The sequence below is a fragment of the Oncorhynchus masou genome, chromosome 15 (genome assembly GCF_036934945.1).
Source record: "Oncorhynchus masou masou isolate Uvic2021 chromosome 15, UVic_Omas_1.1, whole genome shotgun sequence".
NCBI lineage: Eukaryota > Metazoa > Chordata > Actinopteri > Salmoniformes > Salmonidae > Oncorhynchus > Oncorhynchus masou.
The window spans coordinates 14,355,457-14,377,265 of record NC_088226.1 but is presented as its reverse complement, the minus strand read 5'-3'; the positions used below and the strand labels follow the sequence as shown (position 1 = coordinate 14,377,265).

At 44.1% G+C, this 21,809-nt stretch overlaps 1 protein-coding gene across 3 annotated transcripts; it reads left to right on the top strand.

Moving 5' to 3' along the window:
* Positions 1-3,963: 3,963 nt before the first annotated feature.
* LOC135555702 (histone-lysine N-methyltransferase EZH1-like) lies at positions 3,964-21,274 on the top strand. 3 transcript variants are annotated; one of them, XM_064988380.1, is made up of 20 exons: positions 3,965-4,243; positions 5,371-5,545; positions 5,615-5,740; positions 7,031-7,153; positions 7,922-8,039; positions 8,301-8,513; positions 9,265-9,367; positions 10,024-10,187; positions 12,196-12,287; positions 12,439-12,601; positions 15,338-15,519; positions 16,582-16,673; positions 16,885-16,913; positions 17,038-17,163; positions 18,453-18,631; positions 18,832-18,927; positions 19,094-19,175; positions 19,290-19,370; positions 19,462-19,546; positions 19,702-21,274. In XM_064988380.1, the coding sequence occupies exons 2-20, from the start codon at positions 5,375-5,377 to the stop codon at positions 19,760-19,762; spliced, it is 2,286 nt and encodes a 761-aa protein (XP_064844452.1). In that variant the 5' UTR covers positions 3,965-4,243; positions 5,371-5,374; the 3' UTR covers positions 19,763-21,274. The 3 variants fall into 3 exon arrangements, with proteins under 3 accessions (XP_064844450.1, XP_064844451.1, XP_064844452.1); XM_064988378.1 differs by having other exon boundaries at positions 3,964-4,243; positions 5,371-5,740; XM_064988379.1 differs by having other exon boundaries at positions 3,964-4,243; positions 5,371-5,740; positions 19,462-19,593.
* Positions 21,275-21,809: the final 535 nt, after the last annotated feature.

Genomic DNA, 21,809 nt, shown 5'->3' with positions numbered 1-21,809 from the left:
TTTCTTGTTTTGGTTGAGTAAAGTATGTTAATGATATAGAGTCCCCTTTGACTCCTTTCCAGTTTCAGTCATGTTTCAATTAATGGGCCAGTCAGTGGATTATTTTAAATCACCACAGACCAGATAAACAGGCAAAATATTTTCAATAATAGTTTGAGCAAATTGACTAACTTTTTTTTGCTATATGTGGTTTAAAGCATCATATTTCAGCCTCTGAAGTCAATGGTTTAGAGTTGTAAACTGGTCCCTCAAATTCATCTGACATTGACCTAAAATCCTTGGGTTAGAGTAGTATCATGTCAGCTCAACAATTTACCAATTCCAAGTCCAGACAGAATGGATATGTACGCTCCAGGGACATTTTTCTGAGTTGCATTCTTTACACAAATATCTTTCTTTGAAACACAAAAATACAGCCTGCTAGACTTCAGCTGTCAAAAAGGTGTGGGTGTCTATGAATATAGACTGGATATACACTGAGTGTACAAAACATTAGGAACACCTGCTCTTTCCATGACTTAGACTGACCAGGTGAATCCAGGTGAAAGCAATGATCTCTTATTGATGTCACTTATTAAATCCACTTCAATCAGTGTAGATGAATGGGTTATGAGTGGGGTATGGTGGTATGTGCCAGGTGCACCAGTTTGAGTGTGTCAAGAACTGCAACGCTGCTGGGTTTTTCATGCTCAATAGTTTCCTGTGTGCATCAAGAACGGTCCCCCAAAGAAGAACATCCAGCCAACTTCACACAACTGTGGGAAGCATTGGAGTCAACATGGGCCAGCATCCCTGTGGAACACTTTCAACAACTTGCAGAGTCCATGCCTCAACAAATTGAGGCTGTTGTGAGGGCAAAAGGGGGTGCAACTCATTATTAGGAAGGTGTTCCTAATGTTTTGTACACTCAGTGTAGCTTGCTTGAAGTGGAAAACTATAAACTTTTCAAAGGCTGAAATGGATAGCTTCAACATGTTCTTTGACAACACAAACTGTCAATATATTTTTTTGATGCTATTCTGTTATGTCTCAAGGCTAGAGCTCCTTGTGAGAAACAGACGGAGCTGAATCAAGTTTGTAAGGAAACTTATATCAACTTCACTTTGTTTGTAGGGAAACGTTTATTAACTTAACACTAACAGTGAAGTGTACATAAGTCAAATATGGTTTGGGTTTTCTGTCACTGTCAGCACAAGGTGTGTGGGTGAGGTCCCAGCTGGTGATGAGAGGAAATATGTTTTCGTCTTTCTGTATTTATTATGTGAAGTCATGGCTGATGACAAATCTCTCCCCCCAGCAGTAGTTCTGTGGAATGTCTCACCCCCTGCAAGGCTGTCATTGGCATATCCACAGAGCTGCAGTAGTACATTGAGACACTTCTGGGCCCTCCAGTACACACAAAGAATGACGCATTCATGATGCATTCATCCACGTCACTGATGTACTGTCTGCCTCAGCTGGGACTGAGCTTGCTAGGACTCTGGGCCAAAATGACTTCCACATTTCAACACCGATCAATGATTTGTTTTTCTCTTTACATCTGATTGAATAAACCTCCAACGTTTAAGGACTTGAGTACATTAGCTAATCTGAATCTGCACAGAGCCATCAAGGGATAATGCAACACATATCATCTGTACTATTGGTGCTATCATAGAATTTCCACCATAAACTCAGATACACTTCCTCTCTCTCTAGCTGATCAGCTTCCACCAAACGATTCCATTGGGAGGCTCAAATCAATGTTCAATGGGCTACAAGACACAAGCATATTTTGAGGAATGTCGAAAAACGCTTAGCTCAGCACCTCAATCAGAGAATTATTTGAGATGATTAATAACCGTGTAGTGTATTTCGCCATCTGCACCGATAGGCCTCTGAACTGATCCATCTCCACTCGCACATCTGACCATAGAAAACCCTCTTTCCAGGTGCCAAGAGTTACACACACCGTTTACATAGAGCACAATTAAGAACTTTCCGCTGATAAGGGCCTCGCTCTCAAGCATATCTTCCTGCTTTCTCATGTTGGCTATTGTTTACGATTGACTCGCCACGGCCCAGATCAAGCACCAATGTGGATGTGCCAGGAAAGCGAGAGAACGGGCAAAGAAAAATGCACCGTAAAGAAGAGCAATGTAGGTGACACACTGAAACAGCCTTACTGTCTGCAGTGTCAGAGTTACGGATCAGGGGCTGTATGTATCAAGCATCTCAGAGTAGGAGTGCTGATCTAGGATCTAAAAGGCAAGTCAGCGCTCCTACTCTGAGATGCTTAATGGCCCCAGGAATACACCACCAGTAACTATGAGTGAGAATCAGAACTAATTGTACACACATATTATTCCATTGTAGGTGGCCTGGACATACTGTGCTAAATGTGAATCAATGATCAATAAAGGATCAATTATGCCCGATGATACACAGTAAAGACCGAGCATATGGTTTACGTCAAAAGACAGCAACTAGACGCGTTTTGAAGATTATTTCATTACTTAATCACTCTTTTATTCTGATTTGCCTGGTGTTTTGAAGATGATTTCATTACTTAATCACTCTTTTATTCTGATTTGCCTGGTGTTTTGAAGATGATTTCATTACTTAATCACTCTTTTATTCTGATTTGCCTGGTGTTTTGAAGATGATTTCATTACTTAATCACTCTTTTATTCTGATTTGCCTGGTGTTTTGAAGATGATTTCATTACTTAATCACTCTTTTATTCTGGTTGGGCCTGGTGTTTTGAAGTGGATTATGTTATCCTTTCTCCATCCTGTTGCTTGTCATTCGGCCCACCCCTGTTTTATCACTTACACTATCACCCAATGGCCTGATCATAAACTAGCCGTAAACTTGTCATTCTACACCCTGGAAGAAATGTAGGCCTAATGGAGTGATATTGGTACAACTAATATAATGGAGAACTTTAATAAAAGTAGCCCTACAGTGCCATCTTGTGTATGGGAATAAAAAGAGCAGGGTTCACATTTACCAGCAGTTTTGTTAGTTTTCACTCCTACCTCCACAGTACTTAATTTATAAAGCATCATGATGTAATATGTATCTATTAACTGTTTCTATGGTATTTATGAACACTCTATAATAGATTATGCATAGAGTCTTTTCTGTCTCTCCTCCAGACAGTTATTGGCCATTTAATATAAACAGACATAGTGTATCATAAAAAGCAGTACGTCTCTAATGGTAGGACAGGCAGGACTGTTCAATAAGCACTGACTGTTGAACACAGCTAACATTGGCCTGGCCGGGCCGCTGGGTTGTCTGTGTTACTGGATCAGGCGAGTTCTCCTTCCTCTGAGAATCACGTGACTATGAGTAGTGTTGCCACAGCCCCAGCTCGCACCGCACACCCGCCCCCGGAGAGAAGGAAAACAACATGCGATAGACTAGAGGCTGGAGGCTTCCTCTTCCATGAATGACTGAGGAACAATACTCATTGATAACATATGTTTTCTCTTACCCCTGTATAAATGTGTATGACATGTATACATGAATTATGGAAAAATACAACAAGGTACCTTACCAATATACAGTATGAGAGCAAAGGTTATTGGTGATGAACGAATGATGTTACTATACCCTTCCCAAATACCATCACCTGACACTCATATTAAAATGCATTACATCCATATAGGTATAGGCATTTGTTCTATTGAACTTTAAAAAAAATCTAGCTCATTATATGAAGAAATAATAAACATATTAAACATCATCATTATGACTACCTATCAACGGTACCATTTTCATAATTTAGTATTATCCACTAGTTATTAGTAGCCTATTGTAGCTTAGTCGCCTATGTTTAGTTGACTAATAGTAATAGTATTCTGATAGTAGTAATAACGTTAGTAGTAGCCTTATAGCAGGCGTGTAGACCTTACATGTGGGCTAATCCAAATGTCCATATACTTTAAAGTCGCACGCTTTTTTTCCCCAGTCCAGCGACCAAGCACAGAGTGATCATAATAAAGACGTCACTCTCTAACTGAGCCAGTTAAGTGCGCAGCTTTTAACTGTACAACTTCAATTTCAGCATGCTTGCGGACGACATAGGAATCTTCGGATCCCATCGGCGTGTGAACCCAAATACACGGACCCTATTATTTTCTCCGCGTCCGTAGCGAAGAAATCCGTATTTTATGGTGGATTTCAAACGGGGAGTTCAACGCTTTAGTGGCGAGCTCAAGTCGCTACAAATAAGAGGACACGAGGATCCTTAAAGGTATTTCTAACTGCGACACTGTATCAAAACTGAACATGTGTGCGCGCATCCCAGAGAAGCGCATTAGAAATATCACATTATAATGTTATTGTTTGGGCGTGAAAGCTGTCCATTGCGTAAAACGAACATAATTGAAATGGATAGGCGATGCATCAACGTCTGTGACTTCTGTTATCGACTGTTGGTGTAGGATTCTAAGGGTGTAGGATTCTAAGGAAGGCTAATGCCTGGTACGGTTGATACGACTCGTTTGCCCTGAAAACGAAAAGCCTTTACGCAGCGCGGCATTTATTTTGCTTCTCACCAATCCCACAACATTTTTGTGGGATAGGGTTATAGAATTCTGCAGAAGAGGTTATGAAATCCTAGAAAAGTGTACTACGCACTTAGCTGCTCTGTTTTCATATTGGTTTTCAGAAGAGAAACGCCCACTTTTACGAATGTTGTATGTGTAAGGGAGAACGTGTTTTTCAGACTGCCATTTGGTCTAGGTATATGACAAGTTTGACGTGCTTGAGGTTTCACTTTATTATAGGCCCGTTATTTTATGATTCCGTTGTTCTAGTCCCACATGATAAGATTACGAATGGCACATTATAGCGCTGACCAGGATGCACTGGAAGGTGTTTTTTTAAGCCTTTTTTAATGCAGTCCTTGGTGCTTTTGCTAACAGAAGGGGGCGGTGGTTCGCTCACGCACAAGCATGCAGAAGTTTGAGTCATGCGTTTCGTTTGACTGTGTGAGTGTGTGTGTGTGTGTGTGTGTGTGTGTGTGTGTGTGTGTGTGTGTGTGTGTGTGTGTGTGTGTGTGTGTGTGTGGGGGGGGGGGGCTGAATCACTTCTCTTACGGGAAGCTCTTGGAAAATTACTTTTCCAATTGCCATTGATGTTATCACATCCCAGATCCAAGTAAAACGTGTTTTTGGAGTTAGGCACAACCAATTCACACACCACACTCACACCAACAGCGATATCCTCCTTTTAATACTACTTCTAACAACACAAAAACTGACCCTGAAGAATTGGTGAAATAGAAAAGTGTTCTTTAGCATGACTGACCAGGGCACTTCCATGTGTTTTGTATTTGTGTCAGTGCCAGTAACTCCATTCATTTATATCATTGTGCAGGACCATGGAGGAGGCCCCTGTCTCAGACCCAGTCCCGGCCCTGATCCCAACCCCAACACCTTGTCCTGCCTCCAACATACCCTCCCGTAGCCTGTTGGAGTGGAGGAAGAGGGTGAAGTCTGAGTACATGCGCCTCCGTCAGCTGAAACGCTTTAAGAATGCAGAGGAGGTCAAGGTAAGGATAATGAGAGAGATCGTGTGTATAGGTATTACAAACTCTTCTCATATTTCCTGTCATTTCCAGGCCTTGTTCATGTCCAACCGGCAGAAGATAGAGGAACGTACCAACCTTCTGAACGAGGAGTGGTCCAAGCTGAGGATCCAGTCAGTTCCCCTGTCTACCCCAGGTGGAGCGCTACCCGGCAAAAAGGTGAGCGAGACAAAAGGATAGAGAGACATACAGTAGGAGGCGACGCATCACATTGTCTGGCTTATCCAGACAAAGCAACGATTTCCTGTGCCAGTGAACCTCGTAGCTGCGCTTGCAATAGCTCTTATGAAACGGGAGAGTCTAGCAGATGCAACAATAGCAACAAATTCATCTCGCATTGATGTCCTCAGATGGATTTATAGCTCTCAACAGGAATACATCCAAAATCATTTCGGAGAATTGAAACAAGACCACTTTCTCTTAGTCACAGATGGACAGAATCACTTAGTGCTTAAATATGAGGTTGTAACGAGTCTGCACCAAATACATAAATACATGTAATTTTGTATTTGAAACATTCAATTGAAATACTTTAGAATTCCTTTCATTCCTATGGAGGACTGCTCCTACTGCAGAGTGCCAATATGGCCGACCGGTGGCTTCGAAGCCTCTCAATGGCCAATACATAGCACCAGCAATCCAGCAGTTGTAGACATTGTTGGTCTGCACGCATTTGAATGGTGTCTCTGGATTGCCCAGAGAATGTTTGTATGATCACATTTATTTTACAGTTATAAGAAAGGTGAAATCTTACAGTAAGTCGTTTCTAATTTGATTGTTACTATATTTAGAAAGTATTTCAGTAATTTCAAGCCCTATTGTGCCACTTTTGTTGAATAAGAAAAAAATCATATCAGATTTTTCATAATATTTGTGCAATGTACTTGAGTTTGTACACCTTTATAAGTTTAGTACACCTTCATAAGGTTAGTTCTAGACCTTTCAACATTTTTGCAGCACTACCAGTTATTATTTATGGCCATCTCATGAAGAAGATTTACTTTTGTGTATGTGTATTTAAGGGGAAATCTACATTTTGGCCATTAACTAACCCTTTAAAGCCCATTCTGACTCCTGCCTCATTAACCAGGCCAGGGTCTGCTCTCCCACCAGGACGACAGAGGACTGTGATGTTTCATCCCTTTTCAGGGAGATGCTGAGCTGCCAAAAAGGGTTCATGAGGCGGCCTTACTGAGGCCAATAACTAAACTCTCTCAGAACCTATGATGAAAACAGCCTGGAGGCAGACAGAGCAGCATCTTGTGTTCCTGAAATTCTCACTATGCTCTTCTCTATTGTCTTGGTATTTGTTTCCTAGTTCATTTCAGAGTAGTGTCAGTGGATATAGCATTGTCTTTATCCATTTGGGTAATAGTAGCCCACTTGTTGGTTATAATCCAGTGTTGGTCTGTCCTCATACTCCCCCATCTGTCTCTGGCCCAATCACAGTTGTGCATGGTGGAGTTTGGCTTCCCAGCGTTTAAAGCTCAGGCGGTTGCCATGCGGCCCCTGACGACCGTGGCAGGAATCCCCTTCATGTACTCCTGGTCCCCTCTGCAGCAGAACTTTATGGTATGGGGATTTCTCGACAACACACACATTCAGTATACACTACCGGTCAAAAGTTTTAGAGCACCTACTCATTCAAGGGTTTTTCTTTATTTTTACTATTTTCTACATTGTAGAATAATAGTGAAGGCATCAAAATGATGAAATAACAGATATGGAATCATATTGTAACCAAAAAAGTGTTAAACAAATCAAAATATATTTTATATTCTTCAAATAGCCACCCTTTGCCTTGATGACAGCTTTGCACACTCTTGGCATTCGCTCAAACAGCTTAAACTGGAAAGCTTTTCCAACACTCTTGAAGAAGTTCCCACATATGCTGAGCATTTGTTGGCTGCTTTTCCTTCTCTCTGCGGTCCGACTCATCCCGAACCATCTCAATTTGGTTGAGGTCCGGTGATTGTGGAGGCCAGGTCATCTGATGCAGCACTCCATCACTCTCCTTCTTGGTAAAATAGTCCTTACACAGCCTGGAGGTGTGTTAGGTCATTGTCCAGTTGAATACTATATTATGGATACTATATTATTCCATATGTGTTATTTCATAGTTTTGATGCCTTCACTATTATTCTACAATGTAGAAAATAGTGCAAATACAGAAAAACCTGCATCACATCCAGCCGTGATTTGGAGTCCCATAGGGTGGCGCAAGATTGGCCCAGCATTGTCCGGGTTTGGCCGGGGTAGGCCGCCATTGTAAATAAGAATTTGTTCTTAACTGACTTGCCTAGTTAAATAAAATTTAAAAAATTTAAAATGGTTTCCTAGGTGGAGGATGAGACGTTCCTCCATAACATCCCCTACATGGGAGACGAGGTGTTGGAGCAGGACGAGGCCTTCCTGGAGGAGCTCATCGACAACTATGACGGTGTCCATGGAGACAGAGGTGACCTGCCTACCTACCTAGACTAGGGATATCATCCTTTCTGTCCTGTTTTCATTACGCACACTGTCAGTCTGATCTATCACAGAGTGATATTATTGGAGACGTGGGGGTTAGGCGGGCTCCAGGAGGTCATCGGTACAGTACGTGCGTTGCTGTGTGCTGCTGGGGAAATCTTAATTGTTTAGGGGATATGTGCTGACGTATATTGCATGATGTCATCAGTAGGTGCTGACATGTTTGCCTGTGTGGTTTGTCTCCCAGAGGGAGGGTTCATCAACGACGAGATCTTTAAAGAGTTGGTGGAGGCCTTGAGCCAGTACTCAGACCAGGAGGAGGAAGAGGAGGAGGCGGAGGAGAAAGGGGGGAAAGAGGAGGAGGAGAAAGGGGTGAGGAAGAGCGCTGGGGAAGGGACTGAAGAGGCAAAGGTGGGGCCCACAGCCTTCTTCAGGAGGAAGAGGAGGAGTGTCATAGAGGGTGAGTGTCCTCCAGAGTCTTTTGACTGAAAGATGTAACCACATCTAACACAGTTGTTCATGTCTCCTAGATGTGATTGGATGCTTATCTAACAAAAGGCAATACGTGTTGTTTTCTATATGAGAGTCACTGGTGTTACTATGCTGGACTATCTTATTTGTATTTGCTATAGACTTGTCCTCTTACTCTTATCAGTGGCATGAGAGAAGAGCGGGTACAGGTCAGGTGATCACTGTGACTGTGACCCCATGTTGTACAGGAGCCAGCAGGTTGCTCTGTCCCAGCACGGTGGCACTGCCTGGCATTGTTTACATAGAGACTGTCCCAGTCCCAGGGGGGAACATGGAGGGGGGAACATGTTTGGTCATAACACCAATACAATACGACCAGGTTCTGGTTACAAGGCCCTTTGACCTCTTGCACATAGAGAGCACCAGGGATTATGGGAACTGGTGGTGGTGGGGGGGGGGTGACACTCACATTGAGAGATACTGTGGCATCAGACACTGTCACTCAGTGTCAGAACATATCAGTATGACAAACACTCATTGGTACTCTCTCAATACACAGAGCACATGGACAAACAGTCCTTCTCAATAGGCTCGGGACTTTTCTATCGTTCCAATATGATTGCTTACATGGCAAAAAAGTGCAAATACAATTACGTCTCAATGGGAAATTGGAACTAGAAAAGGGGTGGTTGAGTTGCTAATTATCTGCTCTTTGCTTTTCTTCTCACTACCTTCCTTAGTGAGGGATTTGGCTGCCAAAAAGAAGATCCCGCATGATAAGATATTCACGGCCATCGCCTCGATGTTCCCCTACAAGGGTACGACGGAGGAGCTGAAGGAAAAGTAAGAAAAGTGCCCAACAACTGTGCTGTGCTTAGCCGAGCGTTGCTTAGTGTTCACCATGGAGATGGGAGCTCTCAGGGAGATGCTAATAATGCTCTCTGCCCTCTCTCCTCACACTCAAAGGAAAGTTGTTGCACCCCCGTCTGAAAGGGCTTTTTCTTATAAAATACAGCAAACTAAACACTCTCATCCAAATCCACCTGCAAATGAGCATATGCCAGGGGTCGGCAACAGGACCCACAAAGTTTTTAGTAAAACAAAGAATGATGTTTTGTTTTTCGTAAAAAAGAGAAGGACTGTAAAATTACCAGGAATTCAGCAAAATATTTGTTTAATTTAGGAAATTTGTTCCCAAGTATTTCCACCAAAAAAAAAAATGTTTTTGACTTGATCATCTCTCAATGTAAGGTATGAAATTGTTCCGGCCCCCCAACCATCCGCTCTGACAAACATTGTCCAGCGGCAGAATCTAGTTGCCTACTCCTGGCATAGGCCTACTTGAGTCAGAATACAGCTACTTACTGTAGTTTCCCACTTCTACTGTATATCATGCCATATACCATGCTCATACAAAATACAATCCTAATACAAAGTTATGTTATGCATGGTAAGGCTATGTTTTGTTTTATCCCCTTCCCCAAATGGCACCACCCTAGGTACAAGGACCTCCTGGAGCCCCCCAGCCCGGTAAAGCTGCCCCCCCTCTGCACCCCTAACATAGACGGGCCGTTCGCCAAGTCTGTCCAGCGGGAGCAGTCCCTACACTCCTTCCATACGCTGTTCTGCAGGCGCTGCTTCAAATACGACTGCTTCCTCCACCGTAATGTGTCCTATGGGTTTACTCTTTTCTCTCACTTTCTGTATCTCTCTCTCTCTCTCTCTCTCTAACTCTCTCTCTCTCTCTAACTCTGTGTTTTTAACCTATTGACATCTGTCAACATGTGGCTTTTCCTCTGGATTTCTGTTTTTATTTTTTCTATCTGTCTCACTCAGACTCTCTTGGAATCAACACATCTCTAGTGTTATAATACATGCATTATTACTAGCCAGGACAAACATATTTTCACGATTTCACTAATATCATCAAAATCAATGAATCGTAGCACGTTTTTGGGCTCATTCAGTAGTTTTTACCCGATAAAGTAGAATTCAGTTTAAAAATCATTTTCAAAGTACCGTTTGTATTCCCTAAAAAAAAGATTGAAAATGACACTTGTTGCTGCTTCTTGTTGTCATGGCTTTTTGATTTATGGCCGAGTGTTAAAACACCGGTTTTAAATATCCAAATTCATAATCAATATGCTGAAATACTTGTGATATTTTGAAGACCAGTACATAAAAGTTACACACGTGTCACACATGTTCAGGATACTTGTATTTTGCTAAAAGGTTAGTGTGTTGGGCCAGTAACCGAAAGGTTGCTGGATCGAATCCCCGAGCTGACAAGGTAAAAATCTGTCATTCTGCCCCTGAGCAAGGCAGTTAACCAACTGTTCCCCAGGCACTGAAGGATGTCGATCAAGGCAGCCCCCCGCACCTCTGTGATTCAGAGGGGTTGGGTTAAATGTGGAAGACACATTTCAGTTGAATGCATTCAGTTGGACAACTGACTAGGTATCCCCCTTTCCCTAAATTAGCACCTTACAAACTGCACACATACTAATATTTACAGAGCGGTCACTCAAGAATGGAATTGATGAGCTTGTACTACTGTAATCAATAAGCGCACGCATATTAATCACTCACATCGATATCATATTGAAATCAATAGAACTGGGACAATTACCATGGCGATATGTACCATTAGCACTCTTCTACCAGACAAACCTCAATGAACCTGGGTATACAACATATATATGTCGAATGATGACAACCTGTCGTAGCCATTTATCAACTTATTTCTCTGTGAGAAAATGATTTTGGTAGATGACCAATACGGAAAAGGAAACATTTTTTGGGTCTGGATAATTTCATCAAATCACCACCTCATCATCAGTTTCTAATAGCAACAGGGGTTGGTTTTCATTTGAATGATAGCTTAACCCTCAAATCCATTCATTCATGTAATGCCAGAGCGCCCAATTCTTTTCTAGCCACCGTGGTCTGAAAATGACAGCTGCGTTCTAATGCCCACAAAGGACTAGTGTGTATAAAAACAGTGGCAGTGTCCAAAATATCTGATTATCAGCTGTTGTCAAACACACGTCGGTCTCAAAATGATTCTCTTCCTCAATAGTGGAATAATAGATGAAAACCCCAAATTAGTATGACATCCTGGCATTTAAAGCATACAACATTTTCAACATTTAAAATACTATAAAACGTTCTATTTTTGCATACCCAAAATGGCTACTATTTAGAACAAGTATGGGTATTGATCTGTTTTAAGCAATCGATTTTATGAGATCATGATGACTATAAACTGTAATACTACTATCACCCATCTGAGATAAAAAAGGATGTGTATTTCCTGCAATTCTTGTGTGGTAAAAACGTTACTATGTGTGATGTAGTAACACATTCTGTCCACCATTGGAAATTAGCATAATGTAACCTAATTAAATATGTCAAAGTAATTCAATATTTTAATATATGATAATAGTAAATGTAGCAGACTCACACATTGTTACAACAATGACACATATTTCTTCCTACTTTAACCATGGAGAGAATTTATATGCTCCTAAACTCAATTTAACCAGGCGCTCTAGACTAGTGTTCATAGGGTCTGTGCAGCAGGCAAAATGTTTTACGTCCCTACTATTACTGTACTTCTAACATACAGTATATTGTTACCATCAGTATACTAATAGTATGTGTCTTTCCAGCTTTTCACGCTACGCCCAATGTTTACAAGAGGAAGAGCAAGGAGATTCGCATGGAGACAGAGCCCTGTGGTCTGGACTGCTTTCTGCTACAGGTGTGCTCAGATCCTCTACATGTCCTCTGTCTTTAACTGCCCGACAACAGACAGACAAGCCAATGATGGCGCTCCGATCCATTCATCCCTTCTTTAACACTCTTCTATCTCTTCATTTCTGTCCCTCTTTTCCTCTCTCCCTCCTCTAAAGAAAGGGGCCAAAGAGTTTGCGGATCAGGAGATGCTGCGCTCCCAGAGGTCCCGGCGGCGGCGGAGACAGCCACGCCCTCCCAGCTCCAGCTGCCCTGGTCCGTCAGGCACCACTGAGGAGGCCAAGGAGGTGGATAGTGACCACGAGACCACCAGCTCCTCAGGTAGCTTGGGGAAACACAAGCATTATAAGGGACAAGACAGACCAACACAAACGTCAGGGGTGCGCAGTAGAGCAGCTGCTGGGTGTCGACAAACAGGGGCGGTTCAACATGTAGAATCGTTGGGAAATGAACAGAAAATGGCGACCGATGTTCTGTGGTCAGAGGCGATAGGACGCCCACCCACTGCGCATGGCCGACGTTCATGTTAGTCTGTCTGGTCCGTAAGTACTTTAAGAGACAATTATGGGAAAGACAAGCTTCTAAAGTACTACTCATAGGTTTCACCTGCGTCACTCGGTCGTGTCATGCATCTAAAGTCAATCTGGCGACATCAAAATGATGACAAGGTTTGGATTTATTTGCCTTCTTTTTTAGTTGCATTGTATTTCTAAGCCACTGTAATTCCCCAGCTAGCAGTGAGGAATCTGCCCAGAGCGGTCCTCTTCCGGGCGTCCGGAACTGATTGAATTGGCCCGGAATCGGGTGTCGGACTCGGCCCAGAATCAAAATGAATGACTGCCCAGAATCGGCCCAAGTACATCAGGTCTTTTCCATCTACCAGAATTCAGCTGACTTTGCCGGCACCTTACCATACCTTACCATACACCTGGTGCCCGTGTCAGCGTGCATGTGCCTGGTCTGCCACGGAGGTCACTACACAAGGACATCCCGGACAGCCAAACCCTCCCTAACTTTGAAGATGCTGGGCCAATTATGCGTCGCCTCATGGGTCTCCCGGTCGCGGCCTGTAGTAACGAGGTTTTCATTACGATGCAGTGTCTTAGACCGCTGCGCCACTCAGGAAGCTCCATCCACAAAGTTTTTAATGTTTATCAATTGCCTTGCACAAAGTATCAAAATACTACAACGGGCTCTTAAATAATTTAATTTAAATGTTAATTGTATTTTTTGATCACAGAAACAATGAGAAAATAATGAAATGTTTTGCCTGAGAGTAACCTCAATCGTCCTGAGCCCCAAGTAATACATTTGAGCCAGATAACTCACACCGGAATCGTCCTGAGCCCCAAGTAATACATTTGGGCCAGATAACTCTCACCGGAATTGGCCTGAGCCCCAAGTAATACATTTGGGCCAGATAACTCACACCGGAATCGGCCTGAGCTCCAAGTAATACATTTGGGCCAGATAACTCACACCGGAATCGGCCTGAGCCCCAAGTAATACATTTGAGCCAGATAACTCACACCGGAATCGTCCTGAGCCCCAAGTAATACATTTGGGCCAGATAACTCTCACCGGAATTGGCCTGAGCCCCAAGTAATACATTTGGGCCAGATAACTCACACCGGAATCGGCCTGAGCTCCAAGTAATACATTTGGGCCAGATAACTCACACCGGAATCGGCCTGAGCCCCAAGTAATACATTTGGGCCAGATAACTCTCACCGGAATCGGCCTGAGCTCCAAGTAATACATTTGGGCCAGATAACTCACACCGGAATCGGCCTGAGCCCCAAGTAATACATTTGGGCCAGATACCTCACACCGGAATCGGCCTGAGCCCCAAGTAATACATTTGGGCCAGATAACTCACACTGGAATCGGCCTGAGCCCCAAGTAATACATTTGGGCCAGATAACTCACACCGGAATCGGCCTGAGCCCCAAGTAATACATTTGGGCCAGATAACTCTCACCGGAATCGGCCTGAGCTCCAAGTAATACATTTGGGCCAGATAACTCTCACCAGAATCAGCCTGAGCCCCAAGTAAACATTTGGGCCAGATAACTCACACCGGAATCGGCCCGAGCTCAATCCCCGCATCCTAGCCATATGCAATACTGCCGAAGGCGGACTCTCAGCCGGAATCGGCCCAGAACCACTGTGCTAGCTGGGGCACTTTTGATTATATTTTCGTCAGCGCTCATTGACAATACATCGATCAGTCCAAAACGAACGTTCAAAACAATATTGTGACGAAACATGCAACCCATGAATAGGAGACTGCCAGCTTCCTATCTTCTAAGGTAGGAGAACACTAATTCCTCAGCTGCTACGGTACCACAGTATATCTGTCATACCTCAGTGTATTAATGACAGAATGGTTCGACTAAGTTCCCCATAACGCTCATCTGACAGAATGGTTCGTGTGCTGAATGCAGTTCATCAGAAAAGAGAACATTGGCTGAAGAAGATTTTTTTTTAAAACCCATTCACTCTCACTCGCTCTCCAAACACAAGAATCCAACCATGGGTTTCAGTTCCAAAACCAATAGATTCTTCACTCAGCCTCTCCCCCTGGGTTTCCTCTTTCTGTTGACAGACTCATGTGGAGAACAGTGGGAGAGAGAAAGAGCAATCTACTCAGGCTCTCGTTTTCTCTGTCTTAATCATTCACTCAGTCTCTCTACTGTCTCTCTCTTGCATTCAGCTTGGAAGGAACTAATATCTGTACTGTGATGTCACTGCAGCTCTTCATTTTGAAGATAGACTACTGACTTAAGCTGGTGGCCCAGCGGCCGTCCCCTCTAGCTCAAATCATGTGTAAAAACAGATTGATGAGCGGACTAATAAGCATTCCCCAGTCATAGCATGTGGTCACAATAACACAGCCTTGAACCTGTTGCCAAGCAACATGTTGCTCTCTGCCTTTGGCAGTGGGTGTATGTGCATGGCAGTGGGTGTATGTGCATTAGTCTCAAATGCCCCCCCCCCCTCCCCTGTGTGTTTGTCTGTGTGCGTGCGCATGTGTGTGTTTTTGGGTACGGTCAGAGAGCAACTCTCGCTGTCAGACCCCCACCAAGCTGTCCCCGGGGGAGGAGCACGGGGAGCAGGTGGAACCTCCTGTCCAGTGGAGTGGGGCTGAGGAGTCTCTGTTCAGAGTGCTGCACGGAACCTACTACAACAACTTCTGCTCCATCGCTCGCCTCATCAGCACCAAGACCTGCAAACAGGTGAACCACCAAGAACACCCACCAGATGTTCATATACTCTATTGATACACCAATTAAAGCAAGTCTCCTGGCCAACACGCTAATGACCAAAACACATTACAGACTAGTACAGACCGACAAGATAACGAAGTGGTGCTGTGACTGTGTTGTAGTGTGTTGGCATTGATACAAGTGTCGTAACACATAATACTGTGTGGAAAATTGGGATGATTACAAATGGAATGTAAACAACATGCGGAGTCATAAATTAGGACTTTTACGACATGTACATGACAGCTTTGTTATTCTCTGAGACGCTGTCACGGTCTCCGGGCTCAGACGGCTTATAGCGAACGGATCCCTTCTGAGCTGAGGTATTGTGGGGATGTTATGTGTCTCTAATATGGGGGAGTTATGGGAGTATTGTATGGGGAACATATTAGGCCTTCTAATCAGATTTGCAAAGCTATTGAGAGACACGTTCCAATCCTCCAAAACCAAAACAGAGAGACAAAGACCGAGAAACAAAGAGAGCGAAGCGCGACGACAGAGATCCGCCACAGACGTTACAAAGTAGCTTTGCCCCCTGCAGCAGCATCCCGGCCCCCAACACAACGCCAGTGTGACTCTATAGCATGGCCCTGTTATCCCTCAGAGAGCCTGTGGTTTGGCTGGATGGAAACACCGCTGCTACGAGCTTCCCAGTCCCTCCCTCTGCGTAATGTGTGTCTGTCTGTTTTAGGGAGGAAGCCAAATCTGTTTTTTTGGCAGGCAGAAGTGGTTTGGGGCTTTGCGGGTGTGTGTGGGGAGTGGGGAGTGGGATGGCGGGGAGGTGTGTGTGTGTGTGTGCATTACGCTGAGATGGTGGTGGGTTCTGATAGGGGAGGAGAGGGCCGTGTGTTTTATGGAGTAATCACATGCAGCGATGCGCTTCCCAGCTTAATTTGAGAGGCACTCAACTACACAATGGGACCAATTCCAGAACCACACAACATTCTGCACCGTTGTGGATAGTTGCCTCATATCGTGTCGTGTATGCGCGGACAAATATGCCTGCATGTGTGTGTTCCCTCTCTTCTTCAGGTGTATGAGTTTGCTGTGAAAGAGGTCCTGATCCATCGTGTTCCGTTGGAGGATGGTGGCAACTCCCCTCAGAAGAAGAAGAGGAAGCACAGGCAAGATGGCCGCCGACTTTTACACTCACTCCCTCCCCGTCCCTGTTGCAGCATGACCTCATAGGAATGGAGTGAGAATGGACCCTGATACACAGATCAGTGGGAGAAAAAGATTAAACCGTGCAGAAAATGAAAAGAACTGCTCTTTTTCAAATACCTTTGTACAGAAATAGACATGATTATTGATAGTGTTTTTCATTTGATTCTGTAGGTTATGGGCAAAGATACAGCTCAAGAAAGGTGAGTTCTTCACTTGACTGAAGTATTGAAATAGTCAAATTAACGTTGTCAAATGCATTTCTTATACACTAATTCAGAATGATGTGTCTGCTCATTGTATAATTAAAACCTTTGTCCTCTCTAGATAACTCATCCAATCAGGTGTACAACTACCAGCCATGTGACCACCCGGACCACCCATGTGACAGCTCCTGTCCCTGTGTGATGACCCAGAATTTCTGTGAGAAGTTCTGCCAGTGTGAGCACGAGTGTGAGTGTCACCTTACCCAAACACACATCCACTGCTACCACCATGTCCTAACACACACACCACTTCCCAACCCGGAGAGACCATTTGCAGAAGTCCAAAACATATCAGTGTGAAAACAGACATATTTCAACACATACTGAACATTCCTTCCACTCAACTGACTGGGGTAAATGTGTGCTACAATTACCTGTACTGACAGCGAGAGGTTTCACAGCTCAACTCTGTAATGGGAATAGGAATGTGTTCACAGGACAATTCTGCTGAAGACTAGCTCTCTTTCACTCGGTGGATGAAAAGGCCCTTTTGACAGGCCAGAATAGACAGTGGAACAGTGTGTAAGACGATCCTCCTCCTCACTGTGTGTTCGCAGGATAAGCTGTCCTCTGGCAGGCAGGGTTTGGTTAGCTGCATGGGCATCTGTTCAGCATGGGGCCGTGTTCACAATGCTCTGACACATTCATCCCAGGAGAAATGAGCCTGAACCGCTGTGCCCACGCACTTCCACAAATGGCCACAGGGCGGAAGGAAGGAATGTTGAGAGAGAGAGAGAGAGCTTGGCTCTCAATCCACAGCTTTGGCTCATTTTGTGTTCTAATAGAAATACAGTTCTCCCTCCCCTTCCCTGGTTTTGACAGGAAGCAGCGTATGGAGGGTTTAATGTGTGAGCTCCACAGCCCTGGAGAGGAATCAAAGAGATGTGACAGGCACAGTGCCTGAGCTACAACATCCATCCCTACATTTATACGAGACCGACCGCTACGACTGAACACTGCTCGGTGATGCGCACACACACACACAGCCACACAGCCACACAAACTGTAGGGAAGAAGACTTAGGAAGGAGGAGAGACAAGACTAATGTTACTGCTCTACTTATGGAGTATTGTCCTCCAGCTAAACCTGTTGGAGAGGAGAGGGACATTTTAAGTTGTCTGCTGCTCGTTTTCCTTCTTCCTCTGCCCGGAAGGCTTTCCATTACTCTCAGCACAGCTGTATTTCAGCATAGCTGCCAGCAGAGGTCAGTGATTGATGAGTTACATTACAGAGCAGCAGCTTTTTTACCGTTGAGGCAGCGTTCATTAATGAAAATGCAGTTGCCGTTCGCCACGCAGCCACAGAGAATTCTGTTACAAAGTAGTTCCCTAGTCCACTGAGGCGTGTAACTCATACGGACTCTCTGTTACCGCAGTATGTTTCTATGCTGTTTCTAAAAGTGACTATAAACCTCTCCGCTGAACGTTCCCCTGTCTGACTCTGAACACTACCCTGGGGTTTTACATTGTTCTCCAGGCCAGAACCGTTTCCCGGGCTGCCGCTGTAAGACCCAGTGCAACACCAAGCAATGTCCCTGCTACCTGGCGGTGAGGGAATGTGACCCAGATCTGTGTATGACCTGTGGAGCCGCGGACCACTGGGACAGCAAGGTCGTCTCCTGCAAGAACTGCAGCATCCAAAGGGGGCTCAAGAAGGTAGGCCAGTGGGTCATGTTCCAGTCCAAAGGAATAGAAAATAGCCGATGATGAGCTGTATCTGAATTCAGGTCGGAGTCAGAACCCATATTAACATGCTTATGACTTGTTGAGTAATAAAAGGCACAGTTGTATTATTCTGGTGTTGTCTTGTCATTTTGCCTAAATGTCAGCCAACTTTAACCTCTGACCTCTCCCAGCACCTCCTGCTTGCCCCCTCAAACGTGGCAGGGTGGGGCACCTTCATCAAAGAGTCCGTTCAGAAGAATGAGTTCATCTCAGAGTACTGTGGAGAGGTGAGGCTACATAAAACTGTTGAACGTAGCTTTCTTTATCATGTAATGGGGTATAGTTGGGTGTGGGGTTTACACGGTATCAGTATGCGTTTGTATGAATGCCTTTGTGTTAATGTATAAAACATTTAGTCTGACCATCACACTCTGAAACTGTCTGTGTCTGCAGCTAATCTCGCAGGATGAGGCGGACCGACGGGGGAGGATCTACGACAAATACATGTCCAGCTTCCTCTTCAACCTGAACAATGGTAATAATGACTCCTCAACACACTGATGATGCACAGTTAACCCTTTAAAGGACATCACCGTCGCTGTGTTCTGTGATCGCTGAGCTGACACTGTTCCTGTAAATGTCTCAACAGACTTTGTCGTGGACGCCACAAGAAAAGGGAATAAAATCAGATTTGCGAATCACTCGGTGAACCCAAACTGCTACGCTAAGGGTAGGATCACAGACAAATACAAAGCCTGTTTTGTGGAATGATTTGGTTTGGTGACGTGCACAAATCAATGATGTGATGGCTGTTGTTGCAGTGGTCATGGTGAATGGAGACCACCGCATCGGGATCTTTGCCAAACGGGCTATCCTACAGGGGGAGGAGCTCTTCTTCGACTATAGGTAGAGCCTTGTGGCCATGGGAACACTGGAGTCTTCGATACAATACGGTATCGCAGTCCTTCTTTGGTTGTCTCTGATATTTGTGGGATGACATGCATTTTTTTTTACACTGATGCTTCACACTGTCCTGACTCTCTCTCTCCTGCCCCTTACAGGTACAGCCAGGATGATGCCCTGAAGTATGTGGGCATAGAGAGAGAAGTCGACATGGCCTAGCATTAACCTGCTGCATTTCAGCCCCCTGCACTGACCCCTTGCTGACTGACCCCCCCCTCCCCCCACCACCTGGTAATGCTTCTGCTCCTCCCCACATTGCCACAACAAACAGAAGCTCTATTGGCCTCTGTGAAACATTCACCGTAATGGAGGAGAATTAAAATCCCTGATCTATGTTACTGACTAGTCCCCCATTGACAACGGTGCTGAGCGGTTTTCTTCTCCCTTGGTGACAATTTCCTCCTGCTACCACATCAGTGAAATCACTTCCTCTCTGTATGAAGCACTTCCCCATTGCTTTATCACTCACCTAGCGAAAACTGTGTACGTGAAGCATCTGGAACGAAACAAGCAATTAGAATGGCAACAAAAACCTACTATCTACAGTATATATTCATTGTATCGCTTATACTGTACCATCAGCCTCACGGCATTGTTGTTATTTTCAACATGAACACATGCTGTGTGTTATTCTCTCTGTATTTTTGTTACTGTACTCACATCTATTAACTATTGCTTGTCCTCTCAATGAGCAACGCTAGCTTTTAGCCTACAGTGTATCTATTAACAGTGCAAGACAGCGCACGTGTTGTCTTTTGGTTTAAAACTCTAAGCACATTAGCAAGATAAATGAGCTTTTATTTTCAAATGCAGCTCTATGTAGGAACTCAGTATCCTGTCATGCTAACTTTCCTGTTACTCAGAAGAAGCCTCTTCCCGGTAGCTTTTGGAGGCAATGCTGAACTCATGATAATGCTAAAGCTCTGTATCTGACCTGTCTCTGTGTTTATAGCATCAACACCACCCCCTTCATACATAGTGAAATAACTTACTGTGCATTTATATCAATGTTCTTCAAAAAAAATATGCCGTACCGTACGAGAAACCGACTAACTGAATGTGAACTCTGAAGTGGTGGTTGACGGGAGATCTCATTCCTCCTTTAGTTTGACAACTAGTCACCTGTGCCATTGGTACTCAGTGATACGTGTACTTAATGAAGCATTTGCCATTCAGTTTACATGAGCGTCAGCTCTTCTAACTCCAAAAGACTATATCCGTGTATAAGAACCATGAACACTATAGTCTCCCCTGAAAAAGCTGTAAGTGCCAAATGAATCTAAACTGAAAGAGGAGGGTTGTCATTATGATGTTTGTACTGTATATAATGGACAGGACTGTGTTACAGGTAAACATTTTACGGTTCTACTCGTCACGGGAAAATAAGATAGGAAAAATAACATTTTTTGACAATTTCAATTTTCAAGTGCCCCACTTGGATGTTGTGTACTTACAACCATCCATCTGATCATGTTGTCACACTATATAAAAGTGAATTGTGGAACTGACATCCAGGTCTGATATTCACCCAGGATTTTATCCTTAAGTCCAAAACATTAACACCCATGAGAAGATGAGATCTTTCTGCACGGAGGTGACTGAAACTATGTGGAATTTATTGTTATGTACAACTTATGCCTATGAAAATAAAACTTTTAACTTTATACATTATTACAATATGCATCTTGTCATTGAGTACCATTGTCAGTCAAGAGATATTTCTGGATTCCTCCAGTGTTTAAATGTGGAAGTGGGGGAGTGCTATTTGGGGGGTGGGGGGCTAGGATGAGTCAGGGTTGAACATACCCTAGCCTCAACCACAACCCTAAATTTAGCCTCAACCACTGCCCTAACCCTAGCTTCTTGTCCACATCCCGGTTCAACACTAATTCTCAACCCTAACCCTAGCTTCTTGTCCACATCCCGGTTCAACACTAATCCTCAACCCTAACCCTAGCTTCTTGTCCACATCCCGGTTCAACACTAATCCTCAACCCTAACCCTAGCTTCTTGTCTACTTCCCGGTTCAACACTAATCCTCAACCCTAACCCTAGCTTCTTGTCCACATCCCAGTTCAACACTAATCCTCAACCCTAACCCTAGCTTCTTGTCTACTTCCCGGGTTCAACACTAATCCTCAACCCTAACCCTAATTTCTTGTCCACATCCCGGTTCAACACTAATCCTCAACCCTAACCCTAGCTT